At 45.1% G+C, this 15,894-nt stretch overlaps 1 protein-coding gene across 1 annotated transcript in view; it reads right to left on the reverse strand.

Annotated features, from left to right (window-relative positions):
* Positions 1-1,676: 1,676 nt before the first annotated feature.
* plxna3 (plexin A3) overlaps positions 1,677-15,894 on the reverse strand; it is a 126,894-nt gene continuing 112,676 nt past the window's right edge. The window contains exons 30-38 of the mRNA XM_038271217.1: positions 15,191-15,350; positions 15,002-15,105; positions 14,569-14,665; positions 12,784-12,861; positions 12,586-12,698; positions 8,511-8,680; positions 8,225-8,437; positions 6,135-6,285; positions 1,677-2,800 (exon numbers count right to left, since the gene is read on the reverse strand). Coding sequence (XP_038127145.1) covers positions 2,705-2,800; positions 6,135-6,285; positions 8,225-8,437; positions 8,511-8,680; positions 12,586-12,698; positions 12,784-12,861; positions 14,569-14,665; positions 15,002-15,105; positions 15,191-15,350 — 1,182 coding nt within the window. The 3' untranslated portion in view covers positions 1,677-2,704. The remainder of the gene's footprint in view (positions 2,801-6,134; positions 6,286-8,224; positions 8,438-8,510; positions 8,681-12,585; positions 12,699-12,783; positions 12,862-14,568; positions 14,666-15,001; positions 15,106-15,190; positions 15,351-15,894) is intronic.

The raw sequence follows: 15,894 nt of genomic DNA on the forward strand, positions 1-15,894 counted from the left end.
AAAGTCAGAATTTTGAGATTAATCTTGGAATTTTTACTTTTTATCCCTATTAAGGTGAAATAAAATTTAAAAAATCAGTTAATAAGTTAGTTTTTTTCCGTGGCCATAATCCGTAGATCTCTCTGAAAATTATTGATAGAAAACTTAATGTAGGATCTGGGCGCCATGATGGCTCTGGATTCCACCTGCTGTCCTTCCAGAGCGAGAGGATCAAGGAAAAATGTGGATCTGATTTCAGATTTGAATCGCTGGATTTAAAAAGAGCGACTCTAGAAGGAAAAGGATTTAAATGGAGCTGAGGAGTTTCCACTGCGGCAGCGGGGAGACACAGACACACGGCGGTGGGGGAACAGTGGTGTTGGTACGCTAGTGGCTTCCCTCCCTCTTCTATCAACAAAGCTTAAAAAAAAGGCAGTCTTACACCAGAACCCGTCCCTCCAGGTCCGTTTGGCCCCAAACAGATTTAAATGACAGTGAAACATCGGCAGGAAAGAAAAGAAAGGTGCTTCGTATCTTTATGGCATCACAGAGAGTCTAAAGAGGTGATCGGCAGTGCTGGAACATTTTCACCGACTGACCCACCAACCATAACCCTCATCCTCCGCCTCCATGTTAAAGGAACAGTCCAACACTTCTCACTAATTAACCTGGAAACAGGCGATGAGCGCCATGACAGCAACCGACCACCAGGTGGCAGCAGCTGCTACACAAAAAGGAGGAACTGTTGATTTTGATCTCGCTTTGCTTCTTTCCCAAACATCATAACGACAGAACGAGCAGAATCGCAGCTTATTGTGTTTCTGGGTCAGAATCCAAACGATTAGGAGCAGAAATATAAACCTGAGAAGAAGAACCCAGAATCTAGGACTGTGTCGAACGTCCGCCATAACCCTAAATCCCTTCCTCACTATAGAGCCGGGATTATATGGTGAACTTAACGCACCATTCGGACAGATGATCACTACTGTTTGCTGACTCCGCCTCCCCGCACGGTGCCTGCGCCATCTTTGCGAATTGTCGCAGAGTGAAAACAAATCCCATAATGCTTTGCGATGAGATCAGATACATCTAAAATGGCGTAACCATTATCCAGGGATCAGGGCGGACGTTCGGACGCAGCTTATGTGTTGATCTTTCATTCCTCTGACACCCTGCGGCTCCAAACCAGACTCTACGGATCAGAACCAGAACCCGGCAACTAGAACAGTACCGGGTTCTGTTTTCTGAGAGTGCAGAGCAAACGGACCGCAGAGCCGGCGGCGTGAAGGGACAATATGCCAGCACAGATCATCTCAGACTGGTTCTGTTGGTCCAAACCCGGTCCCCCCCCCAATGCAGGCTGCAGACGCTCTCACCGCGATGCAGACGCAACATCTAAAACAACCAAAGCCTCTAAAAAAGGCCTGAACCCACAGAGCTCTGGTTCTGCTCATAAAAAAGTACCAAAAAGTCCAAACTGTGTCCGCATCTGCACCCCACTGGGCCCAGTCGGCTCTGGGCCGGTCGGTACCGTCCGATCCCTCCTCTTTAGGCTCTCTGTCCTCCTTCGGACTCGAATGTTAAGTTCTGTTTATCTTTGTACAAGTCCAGCTCCAAAAAACCCACAAAGTTCTGGTTACATGTTAGCATTTCCATATTTTTTTCCGTTCGTCTGAATTCTTTTCATTATTTTATCGTTTTTAGCTTCATTTTCTTTCCTTTTTTTTCCTGTTTACAATTATGGCCACAAGTCTTAAGAGTTCTTGGAGTCTGGTCCAGTTTAGCCTCCATTCTCTTTGTTCTGGATCTGGATTTGGTCCGAGTCCAGTCCAGTCCTGAGGGAGATCTGGTCCCGACTTTCCATGGCACTGGGCTTGTAGCTCTGCACAGTATTTCCCCTGTCGGGGAGGGTTAGCACGGCGCCGTGCAGCATGGCTGTGATCGGGCAGGCGGGTCAGACCGCGGCGTGGTCCGCAGGCGGTTCTGGCCTGGAAAAATGTGGTTCTGAAAGGTTGGCGGCGTACCTGTGCTGGAATGTATTCAGTTTCTGTCACAGCGGTGACTTCCACAGTCTTCATTGGTCAGGCAGTACATCCTCCTGGCCAGCAGACTGACCAATGAGGAGGCAGGGGGCGGGGTCAAACGGGAGGCTCAGGAACAGGAAGTGGTCGGTCAGGACGCGTTGGGCTCAGTGTGCTGTGGGAAAACTGATTGTCCGGATGAAAACTCCTGACCCGGCTCGGCTTGATCCGATCAGATCCAAGAGATGAATTCGGCTCCGGGTCGGCTCGTCCAAACCAAACGCTTTCCTTCATGAGCGGACCCTGATTTCCTAACAGGTCCAGATGGAGCTGGGCGGGTCAGCGGTGAGGATCAGTGAGGTCCGGGTCGGTCCGACCTGTGAGGAGAACCTTCTTTAACCATGGGACCGGGTCCTGATCCAGAATGGGATCCACTGTTCATTCTCGTTGGGCAAACTGAGTTCAGTCCTCAGCAGGTTCGGTCCAGTTTTTCCAGAATCCGTTAATCCCAGGAAATGTTCTGATCCACTGGGTCCCAACGAGCCCATCAGCCAATCAATCCATCTTCTGATCAATAATTAATGACGGATTGATCGCTGGTGATGTTGAAGCTGTTGCTGTCCGACCCGTTTGACTCGGACCCGTTTGGTTCTGACAGTTCAGAGAACCCCCACCCCCCCGCCCCGTGGATCCATGTCCTGGTCTCAGCTGCTGCCAGACATCAGGTTGATGGCTTGCTCCAGTTTATGCCTCAGCTTGTGTTTCCGGCAGTATCCGTCCCGATCCAACGCCGTCAGAATCTAAAGAACCGCAGAAAGAAAAGTTCCATTGGAAACAGATTGATACACGGAATCATCAATGGATCATTTAACCATCCAACATCCATCCATCTAACCATCATCCAACATCCATCCATCTAACCATCATCCAACATCCATCCATCTAACCATCATCCAACATCCATCCATCTAACCATTCTCCAACATCCATCCATCCATCCAACCATCATCCAACATCCATCCAACATCCATCCATCTAACCATCATCCAACATCCATCCATCTAACCATCATCCAACATCCATCCATCTAACCATTCTCCAACATCCATCCATCCATCCAACCATCATCCAACATCCATCCAACATCCATCCATCTAACCATCATCCAACATCCATCCATCCATCCAACCATCATCCAACATCCATCCATCCATCCAACATCCATCCAATCATCATCCATCCAACATCCATCCATCTAACCATCATCCAACATCCATCCATCCATCCATCCATCCAACCATCATCCAACATCCATCCATCCAACCATCATCCAACATCCATCCATCCATCCAACATCCATCCAACCATCATCCATCCAACATCCATCCATCTAACCATCATCCAACCATCATCCAACATCCATCCATCCAACCATCATCCATCCAACCATCATCCAACATCCATCCAACCATCATCCAACATCCATCCATCCATCCAACCATCATCCAACATCCATCCAACCATCATCCATCCAACATCCATCCATCTAACCATCATCCAACATCCATCCATCCATCCAACATCCATCCAACCAACATCCATCCATCCATCCAACATCCATCCAACCATCATCCATCCATCCATCATCCATCCAACATCCATCCAACATTCATCCAACCATCATCCATCCATCATCCATCCATCTAACCACCATCCAACCATCATCCAACATCCATCCAACTAACATCCAACTAACATCCAACCATCATCCAACATCCATCCAACCAACATCGATCCAACCATCATCCAACCAACATCGATCCAACTATCATCCATCCAACATCGATCCAACTATCATCCATCCAACATCCATCCATCATCCATCCAACCGTCATCCAACTATCATCCATCTAACCATCATCCATCCAACATCCAATCAACATCCATCCATCATCCGACATCCATCCAACCAACATCCATCCAACATCCATCCATCATCCATCCAACCAACATCCATGCAACATCCATCCAACCATCATCCAAACCAACATCAATCCATCATCCAACATCCATCCAAAAAACATCCATCTAACCCACATCCATCCAACATTCATCCATCCATCATCCAACATCCATCCAACATTCATCCATCCATCATCCAACATCCATCCAACATTCATTCATCCATCATCCAACATTCATCCATCCATCATCAAACATCCAACCAACAACCATCCAACATCCAACCAACATCCGACATCCATCCAACCAACAACCATCCAACATCCAACCAACAACCATCCAACATCCAACCAACATCCGACATCCATCCAACCAACATCCATCCAACATCCATCCAACCATCATCCAAACCAACATCCATCCATCATCCAACATCCATCCAAAAAACATCCATCTAACCATCATCCATCCAACATTCATCCATCCATCATCCAACATTAATCCATCCATCATCCAACCAAAAACCATCCAATATGCAACCAACATCCATCCATCATCCGACATTCATCCAACCAACATCCATCGAACATCCATCCAACCAACATCCAACCAACATCCATCCATCATCCATCCAACCATCATCCAACCATCATCCATCCAACATCCATTCATCCATCCATCCATCCAACCATCATCCATCCAACATCCATCCAACATCCATCCAACCATCATCCATCCAACATCCATTCATCCATCCATCCATCCAACCATCATCCATCCAACATCCATCCATCCATCCATCATCGTCTCGCTAAAGAGAATAAAACCAGTCTGTTGGATCAGTCCAGCAGCATGAGGAGGGCTGTTTTCTTCTGAGGACAATAAAGAGTAACTCTGTGACCCAGAAGAACCAAAGGTTAGAGGTCGAAAACAGGCCAATTCCACTAAGTGCCCCAGAAACCAGCAATAAAAGCTCAAAGAAGGTCATAAAAGTCACATTTGGGTCCTGAGAGGATGCAAAGACCAAGAGGCTGATGTTTTTATGGACCCAGCTGGTCCAAACATAAAGAGCATAACTGGGAGCACTGGAAGCACTAGGGGCAGTGGGGGTGATCTTTACCTTTAATACAGAACCAAACCGATCTAACCTCAGATCAAAGCACCATTTAGATTAACAATTTAAGTTTTATCTGTTATTATAGTTCATCACCTGAAGTTACACCTTGACTGTATCTCCAAATGTTTCAGAGAAGCTGTAGGGCTCCAGAACCCACACTGGTGCAAAGATCTGAAGTCCAGTTTGATGCTGGACTTTATGCTAAATTCAAAAGGCTTGAATCCGTCCACGTTCAGATCCTTCTTTCCTGTCCAGAGACCTGGGTTCAGATGGCTGCTCTGGATTGGTTGAAGTCCTACTGAAATGGGGCACATTTTTATGTTTAAGTTGCAGACCCTCTCTCATGAGGAGTACCTCAAGGCTTTATACTTGGCCCCTTTTTTTCTTGTTTCCCGTACTTCACCTGAGGGTCGTAGTTCCAGGAACCTGGTGCAGCCATTTTGGTTTGTTAAATGTCTCTTTTTTTGTTTAATCAGCTCTATGAATGTGTTAAGACCTGCTGTCAATGGAGCTGTAACTTAAAGTACTGCCTCCAGAAACGGGAACCAACATGTCCTGTTTCTGGGTTCCCTCACTTTTCGAAGCAGATTTTTGACTTGTTAAATTCGACCTTGAATATTTCCTCAGTAGCTGTTTTCTGATGTAAGTTGGACCGGCACCATTTCAGGACTCCATGGAACCAAAGATCTATCTGTTGGGTCTGCTAACCAAGGAGTTATTCCCAAAAAAAATCAAAGATACCTCTTCAAAATGTACTTTCTACGGCTCAGAGGACTTGTTTCTATACAGCGTTGGTCTAAATGGCATGAATATAAGAAAAGGTTTGAAGCCTCTGTTTAACCCAGTCTGTTATTTATATTTGTGATGCTCTTCTGAATAGTTCCCCATCCTGTGCCCCATTCTTCAACTAAGATGTCCTTTATAGAACCAAACAGCCTGAGGAATTTTAAATGTTTCTTTGTAGACATTAATCAAGCACTAAACCGGAGGTTAGCTAACGATGGACCGCATGGCGCTGACTGAAGCTACTCCAAGTTTAAACCAAGCAGCCTCACCTCTTCCTTGTATTTGTTGATGTAGAAGTAGAGCTCATTGAGCGCGCTCAGGGTGTTGAACTCGTTGCCATGGAGACGGGACTGCTCCACCAGGTAGGCGTCCATGTCCTGATCGCTGATGCTGGGCATCTTCGAGATGTCCCTGTAGTACCTTCAGGAGGCAGAGACACACGTCAGACCGATGGTTTGGGGAAAAAACAAAACGAAACAACCTGTGGTTCGCACCTTATGATCCATCTGTCACCAACTTCTATACATTTAAATCTGGACCTGTTTAATATTAGCAGTATTTTTAGATTCTTATTAGCCGATCGGTTCTGCAGCTGAATAACCAAAACCTCTGGTGTTTGAAAGCTTGTCGTCTATAAAAAGCCGCTGTAGGAACAAGATCCTGCTTCCTGCTAGTGACTTTACGCTACATGATTGGCTAAATTTTGCCACGACGTAAAACATTGCGGTTGCCAAGACAACGATAATAACATCTCGCAGCTTCCGTGTAACGAGTCGGGAGCATCTGTAGCGTTAGCAATGTCTAATGACCGATGAAGTTTTACAGAAACAGGTGTGATACAGTTTGTCCGAGTGGAATTTGTGGAAGTATATTTTTCTTTGGCCTATAAAATGCTTTGAGTGTGTCTGCCTGAATAGCAGTGAGTTCAGAGAGATCTTTTACCAGCCTCTAAGCTGTAATGTTTAAGGTAGGGGGGCATAAAAGCAGATGCCTCCCTACTCTAGACAATGGTGATTAGAATGAGTTCACACAGCCTCCTTTAAGCCGTGAATGGGAGACCTGTTCTGACTGTTTATCTGGCTAAAATTTATGTCCTTGATGAATTGATGTGTTTTTTTAGGAATAATCATGGGCGGTTCTAGACAGGGGCCAACAGGGGCCTGTGCCCCTGTAGCTCATGTCTTGGCCCCTGTTATGGCCCCTGTACCGAAGACATAATACTGGATCTGCGCTGGAACAGATAGGGTCTTTTGGATCTATTTCTTTTCTCTAAAAATTATTTTTATTTTACAAATTCTGTTTTACTAATTATTTAAAAACAACAAGGCGATAGCTTCAGCGGCATTGAAATAGAATCCAAGTTTTCATCTGCTAAATGATTTTTTCCCCCAAAACAAAAAAAAAAAAAACTAATTTTTGCAGCTGAATTGATCAGTTTTTCTTGAGTTCTAATTAAGATTTTACAGAAAACGTAATTTTTACTTATATTAAGTCAAAAATATGTAAAATTCCTAAATTATGAATATATATTGACCTAATAAGACATAGAATTTTAATTAGACCTAATTGAATAAAAAAAAATGTCTCTTCATTTCATGCTTTTCTGGGCCCCCGTGAATAAATGCTGGCCCCCTCCTAGCCCCCTGGTACATTTGGTCTAGAACCGCCACTGGGAATAACCAAATGTTAAAGTGTGAGAAAGTTCCTTATGCTAGGATGCTAGGAGAATGTTAAATACATTTGAAAATTATTTTTTTGCAAGTTATGCTTCCGCCTATGATGATGTCATAAGAAAGGGCGGGGCCCCGAGCAGATCTGGTACCTACAGCGGGTCTAATCGGACTCTCAGAATAAACAACATTGCACAATATAATCTTAAAGAACCCAACAAATGGCGGCGTAGGAGCTGTTTTACATTATTAGTCCAAAAGTCTGAAGTTATTTATCAAAAAGTTGAAAAAAACCTGCTGAAAGCACGTTTCAAAGTAAAGCTCAATGCAGACGATAACAGTGGCGGCCAATAGGGGGCGCCACTCCACTCACCCAATGACCTTGATTAAGACATAAAAAAAAAAACTAAACTATAAAATTATAATATTTCAAAATATAGTCATGCATTTTTTTAGATTTGCAAGATAAATATTTAATCTTAAATAAGGAGTAAAGTTTTGTTTTGTTCGTCTTCGGATTGGTGACATATTTCCATAAATCTCCATGTGCTGTAGCTCCTCTGACGTCACAGTCGTCTGATAGAAAGATCTGATCGTTTCTGATCTCAGATCCCATTTTCTAACTATTCATAAAACAATGATGAACTAAAGATTAGATAAAATCCTGGATTAGCTAACTGCTTCTCTACCTCTCCACCCAGCTCTTGTAGTTGGGGATGTCTTTAGCGTAGAGCAGCTTGTTGGACGGCGAGTCTTTGCCGAGTCGATGTTCAGAAGTGGAGCAGGAGTCCATGAAGGTCTGTGCCACCACCGACAGGCAGGCGTCCGTGATGCTGCTCTTATGGATGTCGAACACGAACTGAGGATTCTTAATGACGTTCACCCAGAACCTGAGAGGAAGGCTGCAGACCGCACAGAGGATTTACTTTGACGGCTCCAAACAAACCAAACGGGGGAGAGTTTCCGGGAACTAACCAGTTGCTTTTCCAGGTGTGCCGGACGTCTGGGTCGGTGATGGCCCGCTTGTCGGCCTGCTCGTCCAGGAAGTCAAACATGTATTTAATGGCCAGTGGGAGAGCAGAGCCGCGATGGGCTGTGCTGAACACCGTCTCAAAAAGGTCATCCACGAACTTCTGCAGCGTCCCCTGGTGGTGAAAGGACAACAATACAGGCAACAGTTTAAAACATCGAAACGAAAACAAGGAAAGTCAAAAATAAGACAGACAACCTGAACAAACAAGAGTTAAAACTGATTCAACCATTGAGTGTGAATGTAAACTTACTTGAAGTAACCATCTACAGCTTGTGTCCGAATGAAAATAGCGCGTTAGCGTGTGTTTTTCAAACATGGGTCGACCCGCTAACTATCGCCATTTGGTTCCCTTCCCTTCGGCATAAAAAGCTGGTCTAACCCCTCGCTGGGAGCTTTATAGCCTCTGTTCCCCCCCAGCTTCTTGTCTGGTGACACCATCACACTGGGTTAGGGTTGATGATGTCACCACTGCGACAGAAATCAGGGAAGTAAACAATGGGAGAGCAACATGTAAACAGGTTTTTCTGCTTGTTAGATCAGAAGCGACTGGCACGGTGTGTTGACAATCCGTCCGTTGCGTTTAATGGTGTCACGTAATTTAGCGGATAAATCTGCCTCTGGTGTTTCCACAGCATGCAGATCCGAGCCGAGTAGATTTTGATGCGAGTCGTTTGATCCGGGTAGAAAAGTGTCAGTGAGCTGTTCCCACTAACACTAAAAGCTGATTGTTCCCGGGTTAAACAGCCTTTTCCCCAGATGGTAAAGATTATTACTTGGCAACAATTTAAACTATTACTGAAAATTTTTTTCAAATATAGTAAACTGGTGGAAACTGGTGGACCATTTCTTAATCTGTGTACTTGTGCTTTCTTAAGTGCTCGTGAAACGTCATCAGCCGCAGCCCTAGTACTGTTCCAATTCACAACAACACAAGACTGAGGAAAAGTACGTTTTAAGATCATTCGAGGCGAGAAGATTTTACTTTAAGCGTCACTATATTGCCCATTTACTGATTTAGTGAGTAAAAAAAAGTTCAGATGTTGAGAGGACTGCAGCACCCAGCGGACCTCCAAGGGTAACAGCGGCCAGGGCTAACGTCAGCCCGTCTGCAGCGGCCGGGGCTAACGTTAGCCCGTCTGCGTGGCGGCCAGGGCTAACGTCAGCCCGTCTGTAGCGGCCAGGGCTAACGTTAGCCCGTCTGCGTGGCGGCCAGGGCTAACGTTAGCCTGTCTGCGTGGCGGCCAGGGCTAACGTTAGCCCATCTGCGTAGCGGCCAGTGCTAACGTTAGCCCATCTGCAGTAGCCAGTGCTAACGTTAGCCCATCTGCAGCAGCCGGGGCTAACGTTAGCTTGTCTGCAGCGGCCAGGGCTAACGTTAGCCCATCTGCAGCAGCCGGGGCTAACGTTAGCTCGTCTGCAGCGGCCAGGGCTAACGTTAGCCCATCTGCAGTGGCCAGGGCTAACGTTAGCCCATCTGCAGTGGCTAGGGCTAACGTTAGCCCATCTGCAGCGGCCCTGACTGCTGCAGATGGGCTAACGTTAGCCCGACTGTAGCGGCCAGTGCTAACGTTAGCCCGTCTGTAGCATCCAAGGCTAACGTTATCCCGTCTGCAGCGGCCAGTGCTAATGTTAGCCCATCTGTAGCAGCCGGGGCTAACGTTAGCATGTCTGCAGCGATCCTCTCTCTGCACAGCCGTGTATGAGGTGCCGCTGGCTCTGATGGAGGTTTTTTTGTTTTATTTGGCAAAATGTTAATTAGATTTGTGTTTATCTTATTGTTACTGTGTTAATCATTATTCCCCCACTAAATTAAAAAGTAAGAATTTATTATTATTTAGAGCCTATTAATAACAGGAGGTGAAATGCAGCTCCAGAGGAGCTGAGCATGTGATGATGTCATCAGTACGCGTCTGTTCCAGTTGACCCAGATTAATGCTGCATGTTCCTGTTCTCCCAGAGTTCAGACATCTTTTTGTTCTTCTCAAGAAATTACTTGGTGAGAACACGAGTCCGTACTCGCGTTCTTGTGAATTGAGAAATGGCCAAAGATAAACTAGTAAACAATACCATCAGGGAACATCAGGGACCGGTCCTACCAGAAACACTTGTTTTCCAAAGGTTCCTATCTCCGCACTGAATGAGCATTAAAGGAGAAGTTCACTTTTTAACACTTTAAGCCCATTTTCTGTAGTGTCCAGGATGAAATCGAATGATCGACACCAAAATTTTGACAATTGGTCCTGTCTCTGCTTTTTGGCTCATTTAGAATCACCCCCTGGCTGCTTCAGAATGGCTTCCATAGTGCATGTCCGATAATGTCCTTAAAACAACCTTAAACGTTCTTTTTTTAAAATATGCTACTCACCGGGTCGTCAGCGCTGTTCAATGACGTTCCAAAAAAAGTTTCGTAAAGAAAAAACGTTCCTGTAGTGTTTTATTTAGCATTTTGTAAATCCCATTGAGTTCTGTCAATATTCCCCTGCCACCGGAAACGGAAATGGGGCCTGTTTACACAGTTGTAGTCTTTTCGATTCACTCTGTGTACTCCGACGTCAAGAATCAAGAATCCACCTTTCGTATTCCATTTTCAGAGTTTTTTAAAGTGTTTAACAGAGACGTTAGCACCTCGACGTCGGAGTACACAGAGTGAAGCGAAAAGACTACAACTGTGTAAACAGGCCCCATTTCCGTTTCCGGTGGCAGGGGGGAATATTGACTATTCCAACAGAACTCAATGGGATTTACAAAATGCTAAATAAAACACTACAGGAACGTTTTTTCTTTACGAAACTTTTTTTGGAACGTCATTGAACAGCACTGACGACCCGGTGAGTAGCATATTTTAAAAAAGAACGTTTAAGGTTGTTTTAAGGACATTATCGGACATGCACTATGGAAGCCATTCTAAAGCAGCCAGGGGGGGATTCTAAATGAGCCAAAAAGCAGAGACAGGAGCAATTCTCAAAATTTTGGTGTCGATCATTCGATTTCATCCTGGACACTACAGAAAATGGGCTAAAAGTGTTAAAAAGTGAACTTCTCCTTTAAGTGCATTAACTGAGGGAATGCACACATTATATTGGCTGTTAGAGGAACAAATACGGTTTGTTGAATATTTGCAACAATAGGCGACAAGGGTTTAAAAAATTAAAGCTTTCTGAAACTTAAAGGGATAGTTCGGTATTTTTGACATGAATCTGTATGGCATCCCCATCACCAGTGGCATGCAATCACACATGCAATCTCGGTCCGCCCAGCTAGGAGCTAGGCGGAGGGAGACATGCATCTGGCTGTTGTTGAGCTCGCTGTCTGAATGACGGCGCGCACTGATACGAACAGAGAGAAAATAGGACCAAGTGATAACGACGTGTGACTTTTTCCACTACAACGTTTTGGGATGCAAAAATATCACTCTTTTGAACACATAATGTTTTGGCAAGAGAAAAGTTTTATTTCGCTGGTCCTAAAAACCTGCCGGACTACTTTCGGCTTGACCAAAACTGGACGATAACTCTGCTCACAGGACGCTGCCAGGGGTAAGTCAGTGTGATTGCATGCCACTGGTGATGGGGATGCCATACAGATTCATGTCAAAAATACCGAACTATCCCTTTAAAAGTGATTCTTTTATCCTAGGTTTTTATGTAAATAGCCATTTTCTGTCAGGAGGTGAATTTCTGAAAACTAAAGGTTTCCTTTAAATAATGGAAGAAATCTTAAACTAAATCAAGAAAAATAAGAAAAGTAGATGTTAGGTGAACAACTTAGAGAGCTATAGGGAGAAAGATGAGAGGCAACACTCTAAATAGAGATCTCCAGACCGCTGCTTTATTTAATTTATCGGATTATGAGCCGTGGTTTCTGTCTGAACCTCTTCCTGGTGGGAAACGACTGAACGAGTCTGTGCTTAGACATGATCAATAACTGTGGCCATAGAGGCTTTTCTCTTAGAGCATCTAATATAAACCCTGTGACCTCATGTTAGGCGCTGCCGTGTCAGCAAGGTTTTTTTTTTACCTTGGTGGCCAACAGTCTGGTCAGGTAGATCTCAGAGACCATCTTGCTTCCCCGGTCTCCCTCCCTCTGGTCGCTGTGCTCATGGTTCTTGACCAGGTGCCACAGTTTAGTCCCTGTAACACATGATGGACCTTCATCAGAGGAACACAGAGTCTACCAGAGGACCTGGAAACCTCCCTAAAAAACAAACAGCAGTACCTGTCTCCTGGTCCGGGGTGATCATTGGAGCTCTGGACCTCAGGCTGTCTGGACTGCTGGACGTCCGCAGTAAAGACTCTGATGATCCAAACAGAAACGCATGAGAACAAAAACAGTTATGGAGGACATGAACCTTCAGAAACAGAGTTAAATCTCAGCTTTAATTTCAGTTAGCCTGGAAATCAACACTATTTCTGACATTTTGAACTGAAAAAGCTTCCTATTTGGAAGAGAAACGCCTTCAAACTTGGAAACAAAGTCCTGTGGATTGTTCTTAATTTTTACAGGTTTGTAAACTTAGTTGTTTTTTTTTTAAAGTGAACTATAAACATGAGCTAGTTCATTTTAAATATGAACTAGCACAACATTGGCCCGAAAACTACCGTTTTAGCCTTGATTTACTAAAGGCAAGAAGCAAATAAAAAAAAAAAAGGTTAGAAGCTGTAGTGAGACAGAATCTAAAAATAAAAGTCCTTGCAAAACGCCACCCACAGTGTTAACAGTGGGTTCAGTGAAAGAAGTTAAAAGTTTGATGCTATGGATGCGCTATAGGTACCAGATCTACTCGGGTCCTGCTTCATGCCAGTGACATTACGCTACATGGTTGGCTGAATGTTAGAAATATTTTATTCATACTCCGTTTGTGTTTCATGGGTTGTGTACTAATGAACTATTATGATGTATAATGTGTGATTCATCGTTTATTAACTCTTGCTAAAGATCGTTCCAGATAAAGGTCATCCAATTGTAAAACAACCACATGCTTAGTTTTAGCATCTGTGCTGAGGTTTAAAGTAAGATCATTTTGTTTCCCTTTAGTTAAACCTCAGCTTGTGTAATTAGGGACATCCCCTGACTTTAATAAATAGCGAGGAGAAAGCTGAAGACGGCAGAGTGGGGTGGAGATTTGTAAACTCCGCAGTCTCTTCCTACTCTCCTCGCGAGTAACTAAATTAATTGTCTCTGTGCCTTCTTTCTTTCCCTGTATGTATGTATGATGTTTTAGATGCTTAGACCTGACACTGAATGTCGCCACATGATGTAAAACATTGTGGTCGCCCAGACAACGATAATATCACGCAGCGTCGGTGCGCCAAGTTGGTAGCATCACTAGTAGGACGTCTGGTCACCCTACCATATCAACAATCTGATGTTTCAGTGAGTGAGTGCTTGTTGCTATGAAGCGTCTTTGCTCAGCAGCTTCGCTCGTTGTAAAACAACCAATCAGAGCACAGCTCATCTAAATATTCATGATCATACCATAAAAGGAAGAAACCTGTCGTTTCATTCTAGGGCTTTTAACCAGGCTGCATTAGGGCTCATAGATATTCAGAGACCTTAAGGACCAGAACAAGATACCCAATAGAATCATTCTATCACTACTTTAATAAAAATAGTAAAAATAAGCTGAGATTTTTAGTGTCACCTTGTTAAATAGCAGAGCTCAGTCTGTCTCAGAACGCAGCACTTTACTTCCAGACTGACAATGATTGTTTTCTACTTTCTGCTACTTTAGATCGCCAATGAAATGTAAAATAATAGCAAATATAGGGAATAATATGTTGAATATGAAAAGAGTTCCTTAAGAAACGGATGCAACAGTTCGTCAGAGTGGAGTTGCCGTATGTCATAAGAAGGGGCGGGGCCCCGAGCAGATCTGGAGTACAGGGGTTCTCTTTAGTGATGTGAATGAACCGTGTGTTGCCTTCATCAGTAACTGGCTCTAAATCAACACAGTTAGTCAGGAAATGAAGGTCCGGTTCTGGTCCATCCATAGCGGCTCACCGTATCTGCTCAGGGATCTGGTGAAGGTGAAGGAGTTGGCGATGTTGTAGGCAGAAACCTGCTTCTGGACCAGCGCCACCAGCGAGCCATCTGTTACCTGGCAACACACAGACACACAGTCAGTCGGCGGACTAATTGTCCCCTCAATCAGTCGATTGTTATCCTGTCAACAATCTGGATCTCCTGCGAGCGAGTCGCTGCAGGAGCTGATGGAGAGCCGGGCCTGATTTGGAGCGAGGCGGCGCCGTCCGACTGTTTTCTGTTATTATCACCGTAATTATCCTCCTCTCTGATTATCCCCTCAGTCCTGCTGCTTCCAGGCTCCGGCTTTAATCAGCAAACAACCAGGAAGAAAAGGACCGACTTCCTGGTTCAGAACTCCCCCCTGACCGGGTCTTGGTTCCGTGCGGCTGACCCGTTCCCGCTTCAGTACCTGGTAGTGAGCCAGCGTGTTCAGCCTCTTCCAGTCGCTCTCGATCTTCGTGGTCACGTCCTCGTCCTGCAGGATGATCCGGGTCAGGCGGCCCTGTCGCCACTCTGAGAACACAGACACACAGCTTCCTCAGAACCAAACCAGAACCTTCCAGCGACCCGCTGATGGTGAGGTCGTGTGAGCTGGTACCGAGGTCCATGTCGTCGGCCTGCGGTCTCTGAGAGAACGGGATGCCTTTGTAGACGGCGTCCAGGAGTTTGTCTTTCACCTGAGTCACCGTGTCACAGTTCAGAACCTTCACCGGAACCTCGGTTCCGGCTTCGCCCTCCGGGGGGATGCACATCAGCGTCTGAGGGAGAGACGAAGATGTCAGAACCAATATATGTCCAAAGACTCCTGTCCCAGAACCATCTGGAGGCCATCTCTGCTCCTGGTTCTGCTCAGGAACCCAGTGGGACCAGAACTGGGTCAGAATCAGGCTGATGCCTTGGTTCTGGTTCCATAAACCAAACCCTCAGCCGTTTTTGTCCGTTTCCTCACAGACTGGATCCCCACTAACGCAGAAACACTGAACCTTCACGCTGCGGGAAACAGCAGACTGTACCCGTTGCTATGGAAAACGGGGTCTGAGGCAGACACTGAACCCAGTGAGATACAGGCTGGTGGGCGGAGTGAGAAACCAGCTGACTGTGGGTTCTGACGGGCCAAGAAGGTCCAGTTTGGTTCAGCTAACATTAAATCTACTAAATAAGTTTCTAAAAAAACTAAAAAAACTCACAGTTTTTTACAGAAATCAGAAAAGTTATTTTTTGGGTTAATAATTGAACTTTATTGATCTCACATTGGAGAAATTTATCTCTGCATTTAACCCCTCCCCTTGGGGAGCAGAGGGC

The sequence above is a fragment of the Cyprinodon tularosa genome, unplaced genomic scaffold (assembly GCF_016077235.1).
Source record: "Cyprinodon tularosa strain WSP-4 unplaced genomic scaffold, ASM1607723v1 ctg796, whole genome shotgun sequence".
In the NCBI taxonomy this organism is placed as follows: Eukaryota; Metazoa; Chordata; class Actinopteri; order Cyprinodontiformes; family Cyprinodontidae; genus Cyprinodon; species Cyprinodon tularosa.